This window comes from Chiloscyllium plagiosum, unplaced genomic scaffold, assembly GCF_037043375.1.
Source record: "Chiloscyllium plagiosum isolate Xiang-an unplaced genomic scaffold, Cpla_swu_hap1 HiC_scaffold_34, whole genome shotgun sequence".
In the NCBI taxonomy this organism is placed as follows: domain Eukaryota; kingdom Metazoa; phylum Chordata; class Chondrichthyes; order Orectolobiformes; family Hemiscylliidae; genus Chiloscyllium; species Chiloscyllium plagiosum.
The window spans coordinates 15,909,540-15,932,553 of NW_028270172.1; the positions used below are offsets into that span (position 1 = coordinate 15,909,540).

General features: G+C 40.1%; 1 protein-coding gene across 2 annotated transcripts in view; it reads right to left on the bottom strand.

Annotated features, from left to right (window-relative positions):
- cdyl (chromodomain protein, Y-like) overlaps positions 1-23,014 on the bottom strand; it is a 173,765-nt gene that overhangs the window by 10,803 nt on the left and 139,948 nt on the right. For both annotated transcript variants that reach the window (XM_043719484.2, XM_043719483.2), the window contains exon 3: positions 4,533-4,789. In XM_043719484.2, coding sequence (XP_043575419.1) covers positions 4,533-4,789 — 257 coding nt within the window. The remainder of the gene's footprint in view (positions 1-4,532; positions 4,790-23,014) is intronic.

Here is a 23,014-nt window from a genome sequence, read left to right on the forward strand (position 1 = left end):
GCTTTGTCCTGAATGGTGTAAAGCTTCTTGTATTGTTGGAGCTGCACTCGTCCAGGCGAGAGGGGTGTATTATAGAGTCAGAGATGTACAGCATGGAAACAGACCCTTCGGTCCAACCTGTCCATGCCGACCAGATATCCCAACCCAATCTAGTCCCACCTGCCAGCACCCGGCCCATATCCCTCCAAACTCTTCCTACTCATTTACCCATCCAAATGCCTCTTAAATGTTGCAATTGTACCAGCCTCCACCATATCCTCTGGCAGCTCATTCCATACACATACCCTCTGCGTGAAAAAGTTGCCCCTTAGGTCTCTTTTATATCTTTCCCTTCTCACCCCTTTTGATATGTGCCTTGTAGATAACAGTGAGACTTCAGCAAATCGGATGGTGACATACTCACCACGGTATTCCTAGCATCTGATCTGCTTTTGTAAGCCACTGTGTTCATGTTAGAGTCCCTGGTAAATAGTAACCCCCAGGATGTTGATAGTGAGGATTCAATAATGGTAATACCACTGATGTCAAGGGGCAGTAATTAGATTATCTCTTGTGAAGGTGGTCATTGCCTGGCACTTGTGGGTTTCCACTTGTCAGTCCAAGCCTATCCAGATTTTATTGCACTTAATCAAGAATATCTGAAGAGTTGTGAATGGTGCTGAACAATGTGCTGTCATCAGTAAACATCCCCACTTCTAACCTTACTACAGAGGGAAGGTCACTGATGAAGGGGCTGATGATTAAGCAGAGGACACCACCCTAAGCAACTTCTGCAGAGGGATGTCTGCCCTCCAACAATGATAACCATCTTCCGACTTGCCAGGTACAACTCCAACCAGTTAATTTCTGCCCCTCCCCTAATTCTCAGTGATTCCAGTTTTGCTAGGGTTCGTTGATGAACGCTCAGTCAAATGCTGCCTTGATGTGATGGGCTATCATTCTCACCTCACTTCTGGAATTCAGCTCTTTAATCCATGTTTGAAGCAAGGCTGTAATGATATCAGGAGCCAAATGGTCCCTGGTGGAACCCAAAATGGGCTTCAGTGAGCAGGTTGCTGTCAAGCAGGTGCTGTTCAATAGCACTGTTGATGACACCTTCCATCACTCTGCAAAACTTGACCTACTCTTAGGAAATAAGGCAGGGCAGGTGACTGGAGGTGTCACTAGGGGAGCACTTTAGGGCCAGCCACCATAATGCTATTGCCTTCAAAAATGAGATAATGGGAGTCCAGAGACAGTATGTTCCTGTTAGGGTGAAAGAAAAGGCTGGTAGGTGTAGGGAAAGCTGGATTACTAGAGAAATTAAAGTTTTGACTAAGAAAAAGGAAGCATATGTCAGTATAGACAGGAGACATCAATTCAGTCCTTAGAAGTGTACAAAGGCAGTAGGAATATACTTAAGGCGGCAGTTAGGAGGGCAAAAAGAGGACAGGAAACAGCGTTTGCTTTGGCAAACAGCATTAAAAGGAAAACCCAAAGAGATTTTATAAATGCATTAAGGACAAAAGGGTAACTAGGGAGAGAATAGGACCCCTCAAAGATTAGCAAGACAGCTCGTGTGTGTAGTCACAAGAGTTGGTAAACAAGAATCAGTGTTTACTGTGGAGAAGGACATGGAAGATTCCATGCTGTACATCTCTATGACTCTATATAAAATGTAGGGAAATAGATGAGGACATCTTAAAAAAATGTCCATATTACAGAGGGGGAAGTGCTGGATGCCTTGAAACACAAAAGTGGATAATTCCCCAGGACCTGATCAGAAGGTAGGGAAGTGATTGCTGGGCCCCTTGCTGAGACTTTTGTATCATCGGTAGTCACAGGTGAGGTGCTAGAGACTGGAGGTTGGTTAATGTGGTGCCACTGTTTAAGAAGGGTGGTAAGGACAAGCCAGGGAACTATAGACCAGTGAGCCAGACATCAGTGGTGGTCAAGTTGAGGGGCAGGATTTATACATATTTGGAAAGTCAAGGACTGATTAGGGGTAGTCAATATCACTTTGTGCGTGGGAAATCATGGCTCACGAACTTGATTGAGTATTTTGATGTAATGAAGAGGACTGAGGAGGGCAGAGCATTGGATGTTACCTATATGGATTTCAGTAAGGCATTCGACAAGGTTCCTCATGGGAGATTGGTTAGCAAGGGTAGATCTCATGGAAAACGGGGAGAACTAGCTATTTGGATACAGAACTGGCTCAAAAGGTGGAAGACAGAGGGTGATGGTGGAGAGTTGCTTTTCAGACTGGAGGCCTGTGACCAGTGGTGTGCCACAAGGATCGGTGCTGGATCCACTAGTTTTCATCATTTATATAAATGATTTGGATGGGAGCATAAAGAGGGATCGTTAATAAATTTGCAGATGACACCAAAATTGGAGGTGTAGTGGACAGTGAAGAAGGTTATCTCAGATTACAATGGGATCTTGATCAGATGGGCCAATGGGCTGAGAAGTGGCAGATGGAGTCTAATTTAGATAAATGCAAGGTGCTGGGAAAGCAAATCTTAGCAGGACTTATACACTTAATGGTGAGGTCGTGGGGAGTGTTGCTGAACAAAGAGACCTTGGAGTGCAGGTTCATAGCTCCTTGAAAGTGGAGTCGCAAGTAGATAGGATAGTGAAGACTGCATTCGATGTGCTTTCCTTTATTGGTCAGAGTATTGAGTACAGGAGGTGGGAGGTCATATTGCTGCTGTACAGAACATTGGTTAGGCCACTGTTAGACTATTGCGTTCAATTCTGGTCTCCTCCCTATCGGAAGGATGTTGTGAAACTTGAAAGGGTTTAGAAAAGATTTACAAGGATGTTGCCAGGGTTGGAGGATTTGAGCTATCGGGAGAGGCTGAACAGGCTGGGGCTGTTTCCCTGGAGCATCAGAGGCTGAGGGGTGAACTTATAGAAGTTTATAAGGTCATGAGGGGCATGGATAGGATAAATAGGCAAAGTCTTTTCCCTGGGGTTGGGGAGTCCAGGACTAGAGGACATAGATTTAGGGTGAGGGGGAAAAGATATAAAAGAGACCTAAGAAGCAACTTTTTCACGCAGAGGGTGGTATGTGTATGGAATGAGCTGCCAGAGGAAATGGTGGAGGCTGGTACAATTGCAACATTTAAAAGGCATCTGGATGGGTATATGAGAGGAAGGGTTTGGAGGGATATGGGCCAGGTGCTTGGCTCTGTATGCAACATCCTTGTAAATCAATACCAATAGGTGAGGAATTAGAGAGAATGAGGGGGAAACTTTAGGATGTGGCATCCAGTCAGTGCTGGGGTGAAAGAAAGGTGGAGGAGGTGGAAAGGGAAGGGTCAAGAAATCAGAATTCAAGGAATGGTCAGTTGCAGTGGTGAGATGTTTTAGAGGTAAACGAGTTATATAAACAAAAGGCAGAAAATAAATCAAGCTGTGACAAATACACAAGTACTTAGGAGCACAGGAAATAGAAGCCTTTCAGCCCACTCAATCTGATGCACCTTTCAAATAGATCATGTCTGATCATCTATCTTTACTATTTATTCCCCACCATCTTCATTTCCCATGATGTAATTATTAAAACTTCATTCTTTAATGGGCATCATTGGCAAGGCTACCATTCACTACGTAAACCTAACTTTCTGAAACAGAGATCTTGTTCAGCCATTTCAGATGGCATTGAAGAAGCAACCACACTGTTACAAATCTGGAGTTATATGTAAGCCAGTCCTACTAACGATGACAGATTTCCTTCCTCAAAAGGATATCAAAAGGACTTATCAAAACAATAGTACCTGATAAACAAGGGGCTATTTGTACTTTGTGTTTACATGCTATTTGAATGTTTCTGTAGAACAAATGACAAGATTTGGATGTTACAGTTTTGACAATTCAATATCTGCTGCAACAACCGAACCCAAAAATTTCCTACCAGAAAATAGGCATCTAAATATTTCAAAGGAACTTTTTTTTTCCTTCAATACTGTTTAATATCATAGTTTGACCTCCAGGTGATGCATAAAACTAAAACCAGACAGACTAATCCTTAGGGTTCATGCATACCACGGCATTTCCCTCATCACTTGTACATTCCCTTGAAAGGATATCCAACTGCCATATTACTCACATAATTTTAATTGCATGAGGAAGACTCAGCTAACAGAAACTTATAATTAGAAACATAATAATCATGAATGAATGTGCATGCAACTTTCTTTGGATGTGATGACAAGTTGAGGCCCTTTTTGCCCATGGTACTGTTCCAAATAAGTGAGGAATTATCCCTTGTCAGAATCAATATTTATCCTTCACTTATCACAAACAAATTGCTGTTTGTGGGAACTTGCTGTGCGCAAACTGACTTTTACATTTCTTAAATTAACAACGGTGACTATACTTCAAAAATATTTTAGTAAGATGTTTTTGGATATCCTGTTGTGAAAAACACAAAATCATTAACTAAATCTCCTGTGCTACAAAATAACTTAATGAGGAAGCAACAGTATTTGGAACAGATTTGTGGTTCTTCCAACAAAAATAAAGAAAATAAAAATGTTACTCACCTCTGGATTCAAGGAATTATTTTCTGATGACTTGGTGGAAAGTAAAATGTGCGTAAACCCGTCTTGTTTCCTGACAACAATATCCCGATATCGGTAGGCACTTTCTGTTTGTCTTACACTGAATCTTAGTCTCTTATCAAAAGGTTGGTCCCGTCTGTCATCAATAAATTTCCTTTTGTGTCCTGCAACTCCTGTTACTGAACTTTGAATATTGGCTGTACCATTAGCTCCCAAAGCATCCAAGAAAGTAGGAGTACCTGCAAGGAAAAAGAAAGATTTTTTGTTGTAAAACCTATCAAAAATGAGCAAGTGGATATCTTCTACTAATATTTGTTTAGGATACGCAGATTTAACAACTGACTGGCTGCTCTTGAAAAAAGCTCCAGAGCAATCAAAATCAAAAATTATCACCTAATACTGAGAACTTTAATTATCAGGAATAATCAAAGAGCATATCACAGCCTTTTCTCACAACAGATTTGTGTTTACTGCTATTAGGGACAAATCCAATTCAAAACGTAGAACATGATCTCAATATCTTCATAGATTCCATGAGTGCAGTTTGGTATTTGACACCCAAATGTATTTTTCTTTCATTGGATTGTTTAAGATTTACTTCAATCATCAGTTTCAGTTTTTAAACAAATAATGTTTCAGATTCATAAAAGGTAAGAGATGCATTGTAAGCATTACACCATGTTGGCTCAAAAATACACAAATCCTATAACAGCTACGAGTTTGTACAAGCATCCAGTCACATAAAGTGGATTTGAGTTGGAGACTGGAGTAGCTGTAGTTCGCCTACATAAAGATATATCAATAGAACTGAGTAAAGGCCTCAATTTGTTAAACAGTGGTGATGTGATGGTGTTCATAACTGACAAAGGAAGCTACCAACAAAGATGCATCAATCGGTTGGCCAAGATTTAACCTTTACTTATGTTAGTTTGAGTATGGAGTGAAGTCAAGTGGACGTTGAGTACTGTTAAGCAGTACAGTCCTTTATCCAAAATTCTGAAATCTGAAAAGCTCCGAAGTTTTTTTGTGAAGTTTTTTTCTGCATAACAAGGTTGTTTGGCCTGTGAACAGGTGACCCAACTCCAAACCGACTCAACCCACTTCACTCAGATGTAACATGGCGATGTGGCCAAGCACTGGCAGGCGTCAAGTGTGTCTCAGCGCTCGTACTAGTCATACATGGGTGGCTGTTCACTAAGTGTATTTGTTACACTGAAAATGTCATTTATTCTGGAATCTGAAAAACAACTGTCCCCAAGGATTTTAGATAAAGGACTGTGTATCCGTATAAGCAGAAATTCTCTCACAACAAACCAGGAAGTCAAGGTCACAATTACCCTTCACCTTTTAAACGTTGCAGTTCCAGGACCAAGGAGGCTCCTCAACAGCAGTTATGACTTGTTGTGGCATTGAAAATCTCATGACACCTCATTAACAAAGCACACTTTAGTTTATTTCTTCAAACTGTAATATTAGTGCATGACTAATTTATTTTGTCAGTTTCGGGATCTTGAATTCTCTGCAGCATACAATTCATCAGCACACCTATTGAGAAAAATGGAATTGCTCATTGCAACTTCTGGATTTCCACTTTTAACTGTGCATGTGGAAACTCCAGAAGCTGCTCAGTTTCAGAGGCAAAAGTGGCAGCAAGTGCAGACTGCAAAATCCAGGCTAATAATCACTGAATATACCAAGCCATTTGTAAGTCTGCTTCTACCGTGGGAAATAAATAAATGGCTTACACCTCTTATATTAAAACTTATGGGCCCTATAGGATTTGCTTAATCCTATAAACAGCATCTTGTCAAACTCAAAAGCACCTTTTGCACAAAGAGGGCAAGTACTTCTAGAACATAACAGCGCAGTACAGGCCCTTCAGCCCTCAATGTTGCGCCGACCTACTTCTGTTGCATCAAAATCCATGCGGCTGAGCATTTCCCATCTGCAATCAGGAATCTGGAGCTGTTGGAATTTGACAGTCCCATTGAAAAGGGATATGAACATATTTACCAACACAAATGAAGAGCAAGGGTAGACCCATTTGACCCTTTAAGACTGCTTTGCCATTCAATAAGATCTTGTCTTGACTGTAGACTCCATATTCCTGCCACCCACTTCAACACCCCAGACTTTTCACGAGCTATTCATTAAAATTGCAAGAAGTTTACCTAGAGGAATTCAACCCTGCACCCGCAACCAACCCCCCCACAAAATTACTCTCTATCACACAAAAAAAAACACATGCCCGTCAGCAATTGGAGCGGGGTGATGGGGATAGGACAGAGATCTGGAAGACCCTAGCTTCAGGCTGGCACGTAGTTAGTGGAGTTTGACTCAGGTCATTTCTGTCTTGGAAGAGGAACATGTGAGCATTTCAGCAATTTTCTTCACAATAGAATGCCCTCCTCAGGCTCTGCACTGCTTGCTCCATATCTGGAAAGAACTAGAAGCAGTGCCCTAAAATTCAGTTCCATCACAAACTTAGCTGGAAAACTACATCGACTGGACTGATCTACCTGCCAATCTCAGAACTTGGTATGCATGCACTCTCTTAGATAAGAAGCAAAACAGTAATCAGGAATGAAGAACTATCCTTGCTTCCCGTGAACCCCAGCACCGTAACAGTGACATCACTGCCCTGCAAGAGACCGAAGAACAGGCAAAAGAGCAGCTAGGAGATGAAGGTAGTGGTTATGCCTTGTTCTCAAGGAGAAAACCAGAGGATTAACCCGGGAGACATGGAATTGGATTCATAATCTGAAACAAACTCAAACATAAACTCTGGCATCAACAATTGCCTCATGACTCTCCACGTACAGCTTACTCAATTGTGAAAGCCTACGCTCCAACCCTTGATGAGTCCAGAGAAGGCCTTTACTCCAGCCTGGATACCATACTCACTTTCATATTAAAGGAAGACAGATTATCCTCCTTGGGGACTTCACAGCCAGGGTTGAAATCAACTCTCAATTCTGGAAAGTAGATTCTCATTCTTATCAAAAATTCTGAAACAACAGCTGGTCATCATCATCGCATCGTTCTGTCAAAAAGACAAGTCAAAACTTCTTGGAGCAACCCGCTGCCATGTGTCCAACCATTTTTTGATCCCAAGACCAAAAGGATACTCTCATTACCAAAGTGATGACTGCTGGACAGACCACTGACTCATCCACTCTCTGCCCAAATGCCACCAGAAATAGTTGAATATGAAGAAACAGTTCAGAAAAAAGTCAACATTGAACTGTTCCAAGAGCCAAGCAAGTTTGCAAACTTCCAACAATGCCTTCACCAAAATCTCCAAAAAAAGTGTTAATTTTGCTAGAGTGGAAGCAATCTGGGAAGAGCTGAAGGCAGTCATCATTTCATGCTACAAGACCAGGAAACACCAAGACTGGTTTAACAAGAATGACCAAATTATTTAAAACCTCAGCAACAAGGAGGCAAGTTCCCTATGCCTGCCAAAACAACATCACCAGCAAGGCAAAGAGGTGAAATCAAACAGCAAAAGGCAAAGGCAGAGTTACAAAAGTAGTAGGGAAATCTAGAATAGATGGTGGACTAGGAAAACTAAAGAGTTGCAACCCATTGGCGACAGCACAACATCCAGCTTCTTCAATACCACCAAGGTAACAAAGACCTAACACCCTTGGCCTCAAACCTTTGCAGACTAAGAATGGAACCCTTTTGAGAGGCAGATAAGGCACTTCAAAAAATGCTAAACCACAATACAATCGTAGATGAGAATAAGTTTCAGGAAATTCCCCAACTTCCCAATGACGATCTTGGGCCACTGTCTAGCATGGCACATATAAAGAGATGTAAAATGGAAAACCTACAGAAATAGAAAGGATACCAATGGAGGTTTTTAAACATGGAGGACCAGAGCTTATCTGTCAGCATCTGGATGGGTATATGAATAGGAAGGGTTTAGAGGGATATGGGCAGTGCTGGCAAATGGGACTAGATTAGGTTAGGATATTTGGTCGGCGTGGACGAGTTGGACCGAAGGGTCTGTTTCCATGCTGTACATCTATGATTCTATCTCATCAACCATTGCTGAAAATCTTGGACAAAGAAAAAAATCCCTAGTAATCTCCAGGATGCTGCCATTGTCATTGTCGTCTTCTTCAAGAAAGGAGACAAAATGGACAGTGGGAACTACCAAGGAGTTTCCCTACTTTCCAGCATCTGAGAGATCACTGCCCAAGTCCTAGCTACCACATTCTCCCCATCACTGAAGAAATTCTATAAGAAAGGCAGTGGGATTTACAATCAAACCATGGAATTATGGACATGATTTTTACTGCTCAACAGTCAAGAGAAATGCCAGGAACAAGACGAACCACTCTACAATGGCCTTAAATCAATCTGACCAAAGCTTATGAGTCAACTGGGAAGTCTATGGAAAACCTGTCATGGGTAGATGGTCATACTCTCTAGCAAGTGACAATGATACTGAAGTACAACCTCCCTACTTTTGCATTCAATTCTCCTGACAATAAGTGTTAACATTCTATTAGCGCTCCCAAGCACCTGCTGAATCTGCAACCTTTTTAATTCATGCACTCGTACACCCAGATCCCATTACATCTCAGGACTCTGAATCTCTCGTTATTTAGCTAATTCTAACACCAGTGGTTGCATTACTGGGACAGGTTATACCTGAACCAGGGTGGGACCAGCGTTCTTGCAAACTGCATACATTCGGTTCTGATATAAAGCGGTAGTCCTGTTCCTATGCAATCTTGTGTTAAGAAAAATTCACGCAACAACCACAACATTTAAACTAATGGGCCGATATCACAATATAGCCAGTACAGGTAAGGAAAATTCACGTTCTACAAATAATGGTCTCAGTTCTTCAATCACATTAAAGCCAATTCACGTTATAGCAGAACCAACTGTACTAACGAGTGGAGATAGGTTTAAACTAAAAGTAGTGGGGAAATGGATCAAATAATGTAACACCTGCAAATATTACTGCGTGTGGACATTACAGTTAAGAAAGCACACCAATTTCACTACTTCCTCAGAAGTTTAAGGAAATTTCACATGTTCACAATTAGTCTTACCAATTTTTACAGACACTGTGTAGAAAGCATCCTATCTGGATGCATCACAGCGTGGTTTGGGAAGTGCTTTGCCCAAGAAATTAGAGAATTGTGAACGTAGCCCAGTCCATAATGCAAGTCAGCCTTCCTCCTATTCACTCCCCTCTCCTTGCTGGTGCCTCAGGAAAGCAGCCAATATAATCAAAGACCTCTCCCACCCCCGCATTATTCTCTTCCACCTTCTTCCAATGGGAAGATATAAAAGTGTGAAAACATGTACCAATAGATTCTTCCCCATTGTTATCAGACTTTTGAACAGACCTCTCATTTGAAGTCAATCTTTTTCTGCACCTTGTCCATACCTGTAATACTAAATGGTTATTACCCTGATGTACTTAAGGTATGATTTGCCTTGATAGCATGCAAAAATAGTACTTTTCACTGTGTCTCAATATGTGACAATAATAAATAAAATCAATTACCAACTTTACCAACTGTCTATTGGTCCTGAGTTCAGAGGTTGCTTTTCTCCCACATTTGCAACTGAAAGCATGGGAAAGAATCAGTCTGTGACTGAAGGAGCAACTCCTTGCCAATTGTTTCCAAGCTATTTAGAGGGGTGCCGTCTGATTAGTCATCCTCCTGAATAGATTTACTTGGGTGATTTGGACCTCAGACTCACCCACTGGTCCAATGTATTATGAAGGTTACTCCAAACTGACAAGAGAGGGAAGGAGGAGGAGAGGAGGATCTGGATAGAAGTATAGCAACCTAAAGATAAAGAAAACAGGAGCAAAGAGTAAAAGATCAATGAACAATATCGTGAAAGATAACAGAAATGGTTCTTGAACTTTTCTTCAAATCAAGAATCCTGTTAAAAATAGTGACAACCAAGAATAAGCTAAATAATAAACATTAAATTACCTATATATTAATGTACACAGCAATAGTAAAAATAAAAGCCAAAATACCAAAAACACACCATCAAGGATTTAGATGACATGAGAAGCTACCAAAATAGGCGCTACACTTACAAATGCATGTACACGTAGCACAAGAAATAAAAAAATTGGTTCAGAATACAGGTTATTTTATCAATTATGTTGTAGCTAGATCTACGTGGCTACTACATTTCAGTCATGATATGGAATTGAGTATGCTGTTGTTGAATCATTTCGAAAAAATAAAAACTGGAGAAAAAAGTAATTCAGGACAATCAGTTTAAAAAAAAAGCACTTGGGAAAGAATAAAGCACATATGGCTATAAATGGGAGAATTTAATTTTTAGATCAATTCAATTAGTAAAAAGAAACTTGCTTCAAAACTACTTAACTGACAGCAAAATGCTCTGAAACATTGTTAGTTATTGGTTGATGAAATATGTTAAATAAATGCAGTTATTCTGCAGGATGCAGTCAATTTTGCACGAGGTAAAAACAATGACTGCAGATGCTGGAAACCAGATTCTGGATCAGTGGTGCTGGAAGAGCACAGCAATTCAGGCAGCATCCGAGGACAGGCAAAATCGACGTTTCGGGCAAAAGAGGGCTTTTGCCCGAAACGTCGATTTTGCCTGTCCTCGGATGCTGCCTGAATTGCTGTGCTCTTCCAGCACCACTGATCCAGAGTCAATTTTGCACACAAACTCCCACAAAAAGCAATGTGATAATGACTTGATTATCTACTTTGCAATGCAAATTGAAAGACAAATATTGACTAAAAAATACTGGATAATTCCCCTATTTTTCTTTATAGATGCAAGCATTTTTTTTTTACACATATCCTCACAGACGGATCTGAAAGACGACATCACCAACAGTGCAGCATTCCCTCACTATAACACAGGTGTGCAAACCTTCGTTTTATTGCTCAAACCGTGGAGTGACAAGACTGCTACCAGCTGGAACTCTCAATTTGTTTTTGGAACAATGTGTTCTAGAAACACCAAAGAACAGGACACATTAGATTTGACAAACCAGAATTAGTTAACAATCTGACAGCAAGGGAATAGTCATATTAATCACTGAATTTAACAGTCCTCATTGGACTTTCATTTAATCTGAGAGTTGATCTTTATCATTTCTAACACCTCTGATAATAATGAAAATGAGTTTTATTGAAGAACGAACATTTTTCATTTCTATGTCTTCTCTGAAGTTTGAGTGGCTCAGTCATTAAGTATATTCAAGCTTGATATTAACAGACATTCGTACTCTAAATCAGGCCAATAGATAGAGGGATAGTGCTCGAAAGGGAGTTTGACATAGTTGACTGCCTATGATTTTATTGAAGATTAGAAAAAGAACCAGACACTTTGGCAAAGCTTAAGGATACAGGCACACAGTACATCAGTGAGCACAGAATTGAAACTTAACTGTGACCTCTCGAATAAAACTGTAGTGCACAGTCATAGAATATCCAGTATTACACAAAATGATGGGGTCTATAAAATTGTACAACAGCAACATGAGTGCTTCAGTGCAATATAGTGGTCAGTGTACACTAGGCTGGAGCATCAAAAAGCGATGTCCCTGTGTTAACTGGCAAGCTCACAGAGTCAGTTTTACAGCTTTTCCCACAATTATTCACTATTGCCCTTTAGGGAAGGAAAAGAGGTCTATATATGTCTCTAGATCCACAACTAATGTGGTGAATCTTAACTGGCCTCTGGGTAATTGGGATGGGCAATAAATACTGGCCTAGCCAGCAATATCCACAACCGGTGAATGAAGTTAAAAAAAAAACACAGCATCCAAAACAGAGCAGAACAATCTCACATGGGCAAGGTTAATTGTTTAAAGTGAGATCCTGTCCTTACTGCTAGTGTACTTCCAGTTTCACATTGGCAGACATGGCAGCTTAGCAGCAGGTCGCTTGCTTCATGTCATCCACACTATAATAAAATCAAAATTGCCAGACAAAATCAAAAAGATTTTTGATATTAGCCTCTGAGACTTGTGTTCATGCTGAGTCAGGTTACAAGGGTCTTGAGGGTTATGGGAAAGCAGCTTGGAAAAATGGGAGTTAAGGCTACAATCAAATCAGCATTATCTTACTGAATGACAGAGCAGGCTTGAAGGTCTGAGTTTTTGCTCCTATTTCTGGTGCTATATGCTGGAGAGTCGTTAACGAAAATGTTAGATACAGAGCTTGACGGATGAAACACTAATTGATTACTGCTTGCACTGAATTGTTGACAAGAACATTTATGTGAAAAGTATTTATGTGCAATACAAAACCATACTTGGCAAAAGTTTCTTGAGAAATTGAGCATTAATAGTGAAAAGACAGGTGGGTAAAAGACTCGTCAAAGTTAAACAAAAAAAAAGAACTCCCAAGTGGAAATCAAACATACAAGGACATTCATAAAAAGCTAAAAAGGAACATAATGTATTAGGGTATGCTAAGAAAGGATGGATGGTGAAAAAAACTTGCAAGGGATGGTCAGAGCTAATATAACCTTGTAAATATTTTATGAGAAAGAGAATGATGTGGACTGGGGGACTCATAACATACAAAAGCACTCAAAAACAAAATAGACCATGAAAATACTAGACTTGCAGATGAAATACCGTACTTGTATATACTTTCAATGGAAGTTTCAATGGAACAAACTTCAACGATAAGGTAATTTAAGTAGTAAATCAAGGAGAGTAACATTTTATATTTAATACAGATAAAACAAACAATGGAGTAAATAATGTGTGCTTTAAGATAGAAAAGGACAGTTGAGAAGATTGCAGATGCACAAGTTATATACATCTTCCAGATTCAGGGATGGTATTTTTGATTAGAAATGTAAACATCATTCTATTAATATTTATGAAGGAAAGAAGAGAGATACCAGAAAATTACAAAAGCTTGCCACAATTTAGTGTTAGATTCTAATAACTTGTGCACAAGTATGATCAGACATACAGGTAATTGTACCTTTGGATAAGTATAAGCTGATGAACGAAACTCAGGATTTGAATGGAGGATAGGGTGAATCTGATTAAATAATTAAAGTTTTTTTTAAGGCAAATCATTCAGAGGATTGAAATGAATTGAATTTATTGTCATGTGTACAGAGACACACAGTGAAAAGCTTTGTCTTGCGAGCAATACAGGCAGATCAGAGTTAAATAGCATAAATAAGTCAATAAGAGGTAAACAGTGGCAAAAACAAAAATACAGGTACAGGTGAATGTTAAGAGTTTGTCAGTCCATTCAGTATTCTAACAACAGTAGGGTAGAAACTGTTTCTAAACTGGCTGGTGAGTGTTCAGGTTTCTGTACCTTCTCCCCGATGGTAGAGATTGTAGAAAAGCATTGCCAAGGTGGGATGGATCTTTGAGAATGCTGGCAGCCTTTCCTTGACAGCAGGCCTGGTTGATAGATTCTAAAGATGGGAGGTTAGCCTTTGTAATTGTCCAGGCAGAGCTCATCACTCTCTCTAACTGTCTCCAATCTTGACTGGTACAGTTGTCATACCAGGTAGTGATACATCCAGACAGAATGCTCTCGTTAGCAAGGGTATTCGCCATCATGCCAAATTTCCTCAAGTGCCTGACAAAGAGGAGACCTTGTTGGGCTTTTGTAACCAGTACGTCCACATGATTATCGCATGTAGTCAACATTGAAGCACAGTTCAATAACAACAGCAAAAATCCAAAATCAATATGCTAGTATACACTTTCACTTTTTTTTTGCATGTTCATGCTCCTCAGTCTGTTACCCAGTAGTTTATAAGGGCAGTCATGATACAAAGAATCTTGAAATCAGTTCAAGCTCAGTCCTAAAAGATTCTTCCAGGCAGAATCATTGATCTGCTCTGGTGTTTTTCTTTTGTAACATAACAGTTATTGTGTACTGCACATGCAGTATTCATAATGTAGACAGTTGTGTTCACAGTCAGCTTTGTCAATGTCATGAGTGTTAACAGATGAAAACATAGCCAATGAAGCATATGACCTCAAAGGTCAGCAAGATGTTTCCCATAATTCCCTTCTTGATAGTAATGTCAAGTAGATCACTTGGCCCTTCACGCCTGCTCTGCCATTTGATACAGCTTCTGGATTAGTGGTGCTGGAAGAGCACAGCAGTTCAGGCAGCATCCAAGGAGCTTCGAAATCGACGTTTCGGGCAAAAGCCCTTCATCAGGAATATTCCTGATGAAGGGCTTTTGCATGAAATGTCGATTTCGAAGCTCCTTGGATGCTGCCTGAACTGCTGTGCTCTTCCAGCACCACTAATCCAGAATCTGGTTTCCAGCATCTGCAGTCATTGTTTTTACCTCATTGATTTTAATCCATTTGATACAGCTGATCATCCAACGTAGTACCCTGTTCCCACTTTTTCCCCTTTGTTTTGATCCCTTTAGCCCTAACAACAACATTTCATTCCTTCAAATACATTCCATGTTTTAGCCTCAACTGCTTTTTGTAACAGAACTCCATAGGTTCACCATGCTGGGTGAATAAATTTCTCATTAGTCCCAAATGACCTGCCTTGCATCCTTAAATTGCGACCTGTTTCTGGTCTCCCTAGTCATCAGGAACATCCTTCCTGTGTCTACCCTGTCTAGACTGGTTAGAATTTTATAGGTCTTTGATTTCCTGAGTCTTTCTTCTAGATTCCTGTGAATATAATGGCTATGGTGGATGAAATACAGTTGGCACAGTTGTTAGCTTGAGCATAAGCTGTTTATGATCAAGTACAAGCTGAAGAGCAACTCTCATTTGTTTGGCATAGTTCACAATGGAACCCTCTATCATTCAGGAATGAAAAGACGACATATTTGCATGGCATTTGCAACATTGGACAGCAAATGGATGCTGATGTATCCAGCACCAGCCTGGTGGGAGTCTGAAGCATACAAGTTCATAGCTCTTTCATCTTCAGAAAGATTAGTGTTAATGCAGCCCTTGTGTAGCTCAGAATTTGGAATGGTGGCTGTAGCAGTTGGTAGATTTCACCAAGAACCTTACTGAAATGCAGTCATCTCATACACAGTTCCTTGTTGAAGTTCTAGGAGGAAGAGAATTGCTTCCTAACCGAATATGGTTTCCTTCTCAGTCCTCTTCCAACAGATTATTTGCACCGTGTGGACTCTGCTGATTCACACATCATGTTTACTCCAAAATGAAGGCTTACAAGTTTACCCATGACTGGCAGCAATCAGTTTGAAGTCAGGAGAAAGCACTCCAGCACCTATCACTTCAATCCCTGTTAAAACTTGAAACAAGTAGAGAAACACTAGAAACATCTAGACATTATGCAACAGCCAGAAGTCAATTAGCACAAAAAGTGTACAGTGTGTTCTGCTATAATGCAGTAGTTATATTTTTGTGCTATCCAGTGTTACGGAGAATTGCACAATAGAAATAACAGGGCTTACGGGAAAAACAATTGGGGTGAACCACCAAAAATATCAGTAAAAACTGAAACAAAAATAGTCTAACACAAAGTGATAGCACAGCCTAAGTAAATGTTAAACGCATATTTTAATGAAAGAATACAATAAATTTAACACCTTAAAAGAAGTTTGAGTGACAGTACTATATTAAGATAGGGGCTGAGGGTCATCATCAGCACAATTTCTTTCAGGTGCAGTTCCGGGTGCAGGGTTATGGCAAAAGAAAATATTTAGCCCAGAAGTGGATGACTGTAGATCATTGTCCTCAGACTACTTCTTGGGGGTTGGCTTAAAAAAGGCATCTAGCTTTTGCTGCTTTGTCATCTTATCCTTTCACAAATAAGTTGTTCAAAGGCTGCTAAATAAGACTTTATGCCACAAAGTGCTATCCTGTTGTGTTCTGCATTGTAGTCACTGTCTAAGAGCTGAAGCTGGTGGAAGACAAAAGAGAAGTGGAAAGTTCTTGTGGTGCTGCATCCTGGACTTCATACTCTTCATCTCGAGCTTCAATTTCCCCTGCAGCAACAAGTCGTTATAGATCAGTCTCCAGTTCTTTACTTTGCTTTGCAAGAGTAACACAAATGTTCTTTGATTGCTGGAAGCTCCTCTGACAGCTCAATCTCTTTAAAATCATGAAGAAAATCTGGGAGAAGCTTCCACCAAACTGGACACAAGCAGTCCTTACTGACATCATCCCAGGCCTCCACAATGATCTCAATAGCATTCTTAATATTAAAGCTCTTCCAAAATTGAAGGACACTGTTCTCATTATCCCCTCCGTAGCTGCAATCAGCTTCCTGCATGTGTGCCTTAAATAACAAGCTTTAAAAGCTGCTATTGTACCCTAGTCCATGGATTGAAGAAAGGTTGTGTTCGTAGGTAGAAATAGCATTGAGTTTTTCAGAAAGCTCACCCATGATGGGAGGATAGCTTGGTACATTGTCTAAAATGAGGAGAATCTTGAAATAGAAATTTTTTTCCCCTACAATATCATTCCTAAACACATCTTCTAAATCATCAAGAACAAGGTCAGAAAAAATTTGCCCCATTATCCAGCCTCGTTTGCTTGAAGTAAACACCAAGAATGGACTTAAAGCAACCAGGATGGACTCACAAAACAGCCAATAGGAGTTCGTGCTTAAGAAAAATTGTTAGCCAATTCATCAATTGCGTTACAGAAACGCACATTATAGGAGAACAACCTGTACAACTAGGTTAAGAAATGCAGGTTTGAGGCAGGCTGGGAAAAAAAAAGCACAGTACAGCTCATTGTTCCTGTTGTTTAAGACAGTCTCAGCTGTTCAAACTTGCGACCATCAGCTCAAGTGATCTACCTGCTCTAAAAATCTGGCAACACAATTTAATGTCTGTTGCTAATCCTTATCCAGGTGTCATCTCTACTCTACATTGACATTTTTGTATCCCAAGGCCCCAGCTAACAAAAACCAGGCACGAGCAATTGAATTGAATTTATTGTCACGTGTACTAAGGCACAGTGAAAAGCTTTGTCTTGCGAGCAATACAGGCAGATCAGATAGTTAAATAGCATAGATAAGTCAAATACATGCTTTCACTCCTTCATTTGAGAAAGTGCATAAACCTCACTCAATCTGACTGAAAAGGGCTTTCTTTGGATATATCAAGACATACCAACAGACTGCTGACATTCCAGACACTGCACCATTCACAGAAATCAATTTTCCATTAAAAAGTCTTGGACATTCTGCATTACCGTCAAACAGACATTTCCCTTTTCACCTCAATCTGTTTGGTATATTACATTTTTTAATACAACATTTAAATAAGTATTGAGCAGAGATTTAGGTAGAAAGTAACACCAAGCAAAACAAAAAGCAAAAATCTTTCACCGCAATTAAAAAGTGGCTCTTGCATTAAAAAGAATTTACTTTTAATTCTAACAGAGAAATTAGATTTTGTTAAGATATACATTTCAATTAAACAAAGTAAGTTCAGGTCCAGTAGTTTGTTTCTCATATATCTGGTGATAAAAGTAGATAGAGATCTTTAGTCCAAATGATAATTTCTGTATAAGATAAGGAATTCCCAATTGATTCAGGGAAAGACAAGAACCTACAGTATTAAATACATTTAATCATGATCAGTCTTGACAAGATTCTGTAATGTAGAAAAAAAAGTGAAAACCCACTTTCAACCCTACCATCTGACTATGCTATCTTTGCATAATCTGTATAGTTAGGATGTAGTTGATGCAATTGCTAAATCAAACAGTGCAAATTATAATGGGAACAAAGATGGCAGACCAATTAAATACATATTTTTGTTCTATCTTTACAAATGACACAAATAACATCCCAAAAATTTTGGGGAACACAATTTAGAGAGGCAGAAGATGAAGGAAATCAGAACTGGGAGGGAAATGTGTTGGAGAAATTGATGGGATTAAAAAGGCCAATAAATTCCCACATCCAGATTATCTATGCACAGAGTACTTAAAAGAAGCGGCTCTAGAAATAGTGCATGCATTGATGGTCATCATTCAAAATGTACAAGACTATGGAACAGTTATGATTAGCTACTCCCCAACGTAATTCTACTATTTTAAAAAAAGGAGGTATACAGAAAACAGGGCATGATAGAACAGTTAGGAGAAAGTGAGGGCTGCAGATGCTGGAGATCAGAGCTGAAAATGTGTTGCTGGAAAAACGCAGGTCAGGCAGCATCCAAGGAACAGGAGAATTGACGTTTCGGGCATAAGCCCTTCTTCAGGAATGAGGAAAGTGTGTCCAGTAGGCTAAGATAAAAGGTAGGGAGGAGGGACTTGGGGGAGGGGTGTTAGAAATGCAATAGGTGGAGGGAGGTCAAGGTGAGGGTGATAGGCCGGAGTGGGGTGGGGGCGGAGAGGTCAGGAAGAAGATTGCAGGTTAGAAAGGCGGTGCGGAGTTCGAGGGATTTGACTGAGACAAGGTGGGGGGAGGGAAAATGAGGAAACTGGAGAAATCTGAGTTCATCCCTTGTGGTTGGAGGGTTCCCAGGCAGAAGATTATAGAACAATTAGCCTAACATCAGCAGGAGGGATGTCCTTTGCAGAGCTCAAAATAAGATAGTTAATACAGACCATTTGGGGGAATAAAGGTGATAGGATTAGTCAGAGTCAGTATGGATTTACGAGGGGGAAAAATCATGCCTCCGACAAATATATTCGAATTTCAAGAATATAACTTTAGTTGATAAGGGAGACCTGTTGGATATGGTTTACTTGGACTTGTAGAAGGCTTTTGACAAGGTCCCATGTAAGTGATTATCTTGCAAAGTTAAAGATTGTGGGTAGTGCATTGACATGAATAGACAACTGGCAGACAGGAAAATATAAATAGGTCTTTTTCTACATGGTAGCAGTGACTAATGAGGTACCATATTTGGCATGGAAGGCAACAAATCGTACAATGGCCTTCATTGAGAGTGGATTTGAGTACAGGAGCAGGATGTCTTGCTGCAATTGTACAGGTCCCTGGTGATATCTGGAGAAATGTGTGTAGTTTTGGTCTCCTTACCTGAGAATGGGTGTTCTGGCTGTGAATGGCAGGACTAACTAACCCAAAGAGTGGTGTGCCTGTGGAATTCAGAGTCACAAGGAAATGGTGGAGGCCAAAACAATTAACATTTTCAAGAAGGAGTTAGATACAGTTATATAGAGTCATACAGTTGTACAGCATAGAAACAGACCCTTCAGGCCTACTGGTCCATGCAGACCATGTTCCCAAACTAAACTAGTCCCACTTGCCTGTCCTTGGCAGATATCCCTCCAAACATTTTGTATTCATGTACTTATCCAAGTGTGTCTTTTAAATGTTGCAACTGTACCTACACCACTACTTCCTCTGGCAGTTCATTCCACACACTAATTACGGTACAAGAAAGTTGACCCTCATGTCCTTTTCAAAACTTCCTCCTTTCACTTTTAAAAGTGCGCCCCTAGTTTTGAACTCTCCCACCTAGTGGAAAGACTCGTCATTCACGTTATCAATGTGTCTCATGATTTTATAAACCTCAATAAAGACCACCTCTCAACCTCTTATGTTCCAATGAAAAAGAAGAGTCACAGTCTATTCAGCTTACTTTTATAACTCAAACCCTCCATTCCCAGCAACATCCTGGTAAAGCATTTCTGAACCCTCTCCAATTTAATATCACCAATCCTATAGCAGGACAACTAAAACTGCACACAGTACTCCAGTAAGAGGCCTCACCAACATCCCGTACAACCTCAACATGACATCCTGACTCCTGTACTCAAAAGGAGTGAGCAATTAAGGCAAGCATGCAATACCTCCAAATTAAATTTGCTGACTCATTTGATCAAGACCCTTTTGTAATCTTAAGATAACCTTCTTCACTGCCTACAATACTAGAGTCGAGAGTGTGGTGCTAGAAAAGCACAGCAGCATCAGGACGAAGGGTGTATGCCCAAAATGTTGATTCTCCAGCTCCTCAGATGCTGCCTGACCTGCTGTGCCTTTCCAGCATCAGACACTCGACTCTGATCTCCAGCATCCACAGTCTTCACTTTCTCCCGTCGACTATACCATCCAATTTTGGTGTCATCTGCAGACTTATTAATCTACATTGTCATCCAGATCACTTATATAAATGCCAAACAACTGTGGACTCAGCACCAAGCCTGTGGAACAACACTGGCCACAGGCCTCCAGACTGAAAATCAACTCTCTACCACCACGGTCTCCTAGCCTGTTAAGCCAATTTTGTAACGAATTGGCTAGCTGTGCCTCGACCCCATGTGATTAACTTTACTAACCAGTCTATCAAGCAGAATCATGTCAAAGGCCTTGGCAAAGTCCCTGTAGACAATGTCTGCCAATCTATAGAAGAAACTATAGAATAGAATAAAACTAAATCTTACCTCCTAGAAATGAGAATAACATTCAACATGCAACAATTTAGCAGCCAAAAATCAAAACAAAATTAAAAATGCAGTCAAAAGCATATCCTTAACAAAAAAGACTTGGTACTGAAGCATTTAAAATTTGACCATGGGATATCAAAATGAATCTTGGCCTTTGCATATTTTTAAAGTGACACAGTCACATTTTAAGAAGTTTTGCCCTTTTTTTGAAGAAAGGTTGTAAAGCAGAGTGCTGAAGTTGCTACTGAAGACGATTAGTGTAAACAACTTGAGAGGCCTTGGTTTTTTTTTTAAATTAATAAACAGCCTGAATGGGTGTGCCCAGCTCGCTCGGATTCAGATTTATGGGTTTCAAACCAGCGTCTACAGAAACCAACACATACAGACCAAATATTGAACTACAGAAGCAATCATCCCAACACCCACAAACGAAGCTGCATCAGAACATTATTTCAACGAGCCACCCTTCACTGCAGCACAGAGGAGCTACGCAGAGCAGAGGAAAATCCAATGAACACAGTCCACTGATTTCTCAGCAACAAACCAAAACAAGCAGACAAAACACGTCCAGAAACCCTAGCCACTCTCCCTTACATCAAAGACATCTTAGAAATGACTGCCTACCAGACTACTCAGACCCCTTGGCATCATGGTAGCCCACAAACCCACCAACACACTAAAAACAGCAGCTAATGAACTTAAAAGACCCTATACAGACAACGAGCAAAACTAATGTCATCATTTACAAAATACCATTCAAGGACTGTAACAAAACACTACATCGGACAAACAGGCAGACAACTAGTCACCAGGATACATGAACACCAGCTCGCCACAAGACGACATAACCCTCTCTCACTAGTATCCTCACATACGGATGAGGAAGGACACCACTTCGACTGGGACAATACATCCATCCTAGGACAAGCCAAACAAAGACACACACGAGAATTCCTAGAAGCATGGCATTCCAACCAGAACTCTATCAACAAACAAATCAAGTTAGACCCCATCTACCACCTCCTGAGAAAAGGAACAGGAAGCAACTTCACCACAAGAAATAACATCACCAACCCAATGAAACCCAAACATCTAAATAGAAAGCAGGAATTTTCAGCATTGCTTCACATGAGGTCCACTGAAGATGTTACCTAATAAGGTAAAAACGTGTGGAAATGAACCTTTCAGCTCAGCGAGCAAACCTACATCTAAAATCTCAACCTGAGCTCCAAATCTTCTCAAAACTCGCTAAGTACATAGGCTTTAGGCAGGAGACATAGCTGATCTGAATCGGTCCTCATTCTGCATAAATTTTCACATGAAACATAGCTCTCGAAGAGGTACCAAAGGGCAACCTGTCAGACATATCCCTACAAGAAAAAGTGTACAGCCTATCTAGAGTGGGTCACTGGACTGTGCACAACATGTGGTTTTATTCAATCAAGTTTTCAAGTGTTAAATCAATATACTGAAAGAGTTGCCATACTACTTACCTGACATTAATACAAAAGATTGAGAGATGTGTGGTTGAAAGTGAAAGGTGTAACTATACAGATTAGAGCGCCGACAACTCAACCATACTATTTATTTGCTCAGAACAGTCCAAAGATGGCACTGTACCACTGGTTGACACTGGTTAAAAAGCAAATTGGACTAGAACAGACTACAGGCAGTCCCATGTTACAAGTGGGTTCCATTCTTGAGTCTGTTCACAAGTTAATTTGTACACAAGTCAGAACACAGTGAAGGTCAAGATAAAAGTTGCCACCTGGAAACATTTGTAGGTTGTATCTTTAAAATTACACCCCTGCATGGGATCATGTTCTTAAGTACTTCATTATTCTTATGAGATAACTAATAGCTGAATCAAACAGTAGAGATTATAAATAAAAAGTTAAGCTACTGAAGGAACAAAAATAAAATACTGAAACACTAACTCTTTCCCCATAGAGGCTGCCAGATCTACAGTGTACTTCTAGCGTCTTATCCTTCTATTTATACTTCTGATATCCATAATGTTTTGCTTTTGAACCTACAGACAAAATTGCATTAACAGTGAATATTTCATTTCTCCCTTTCACTGCAGCAAAAGTTATAGAAAAATTGTAAA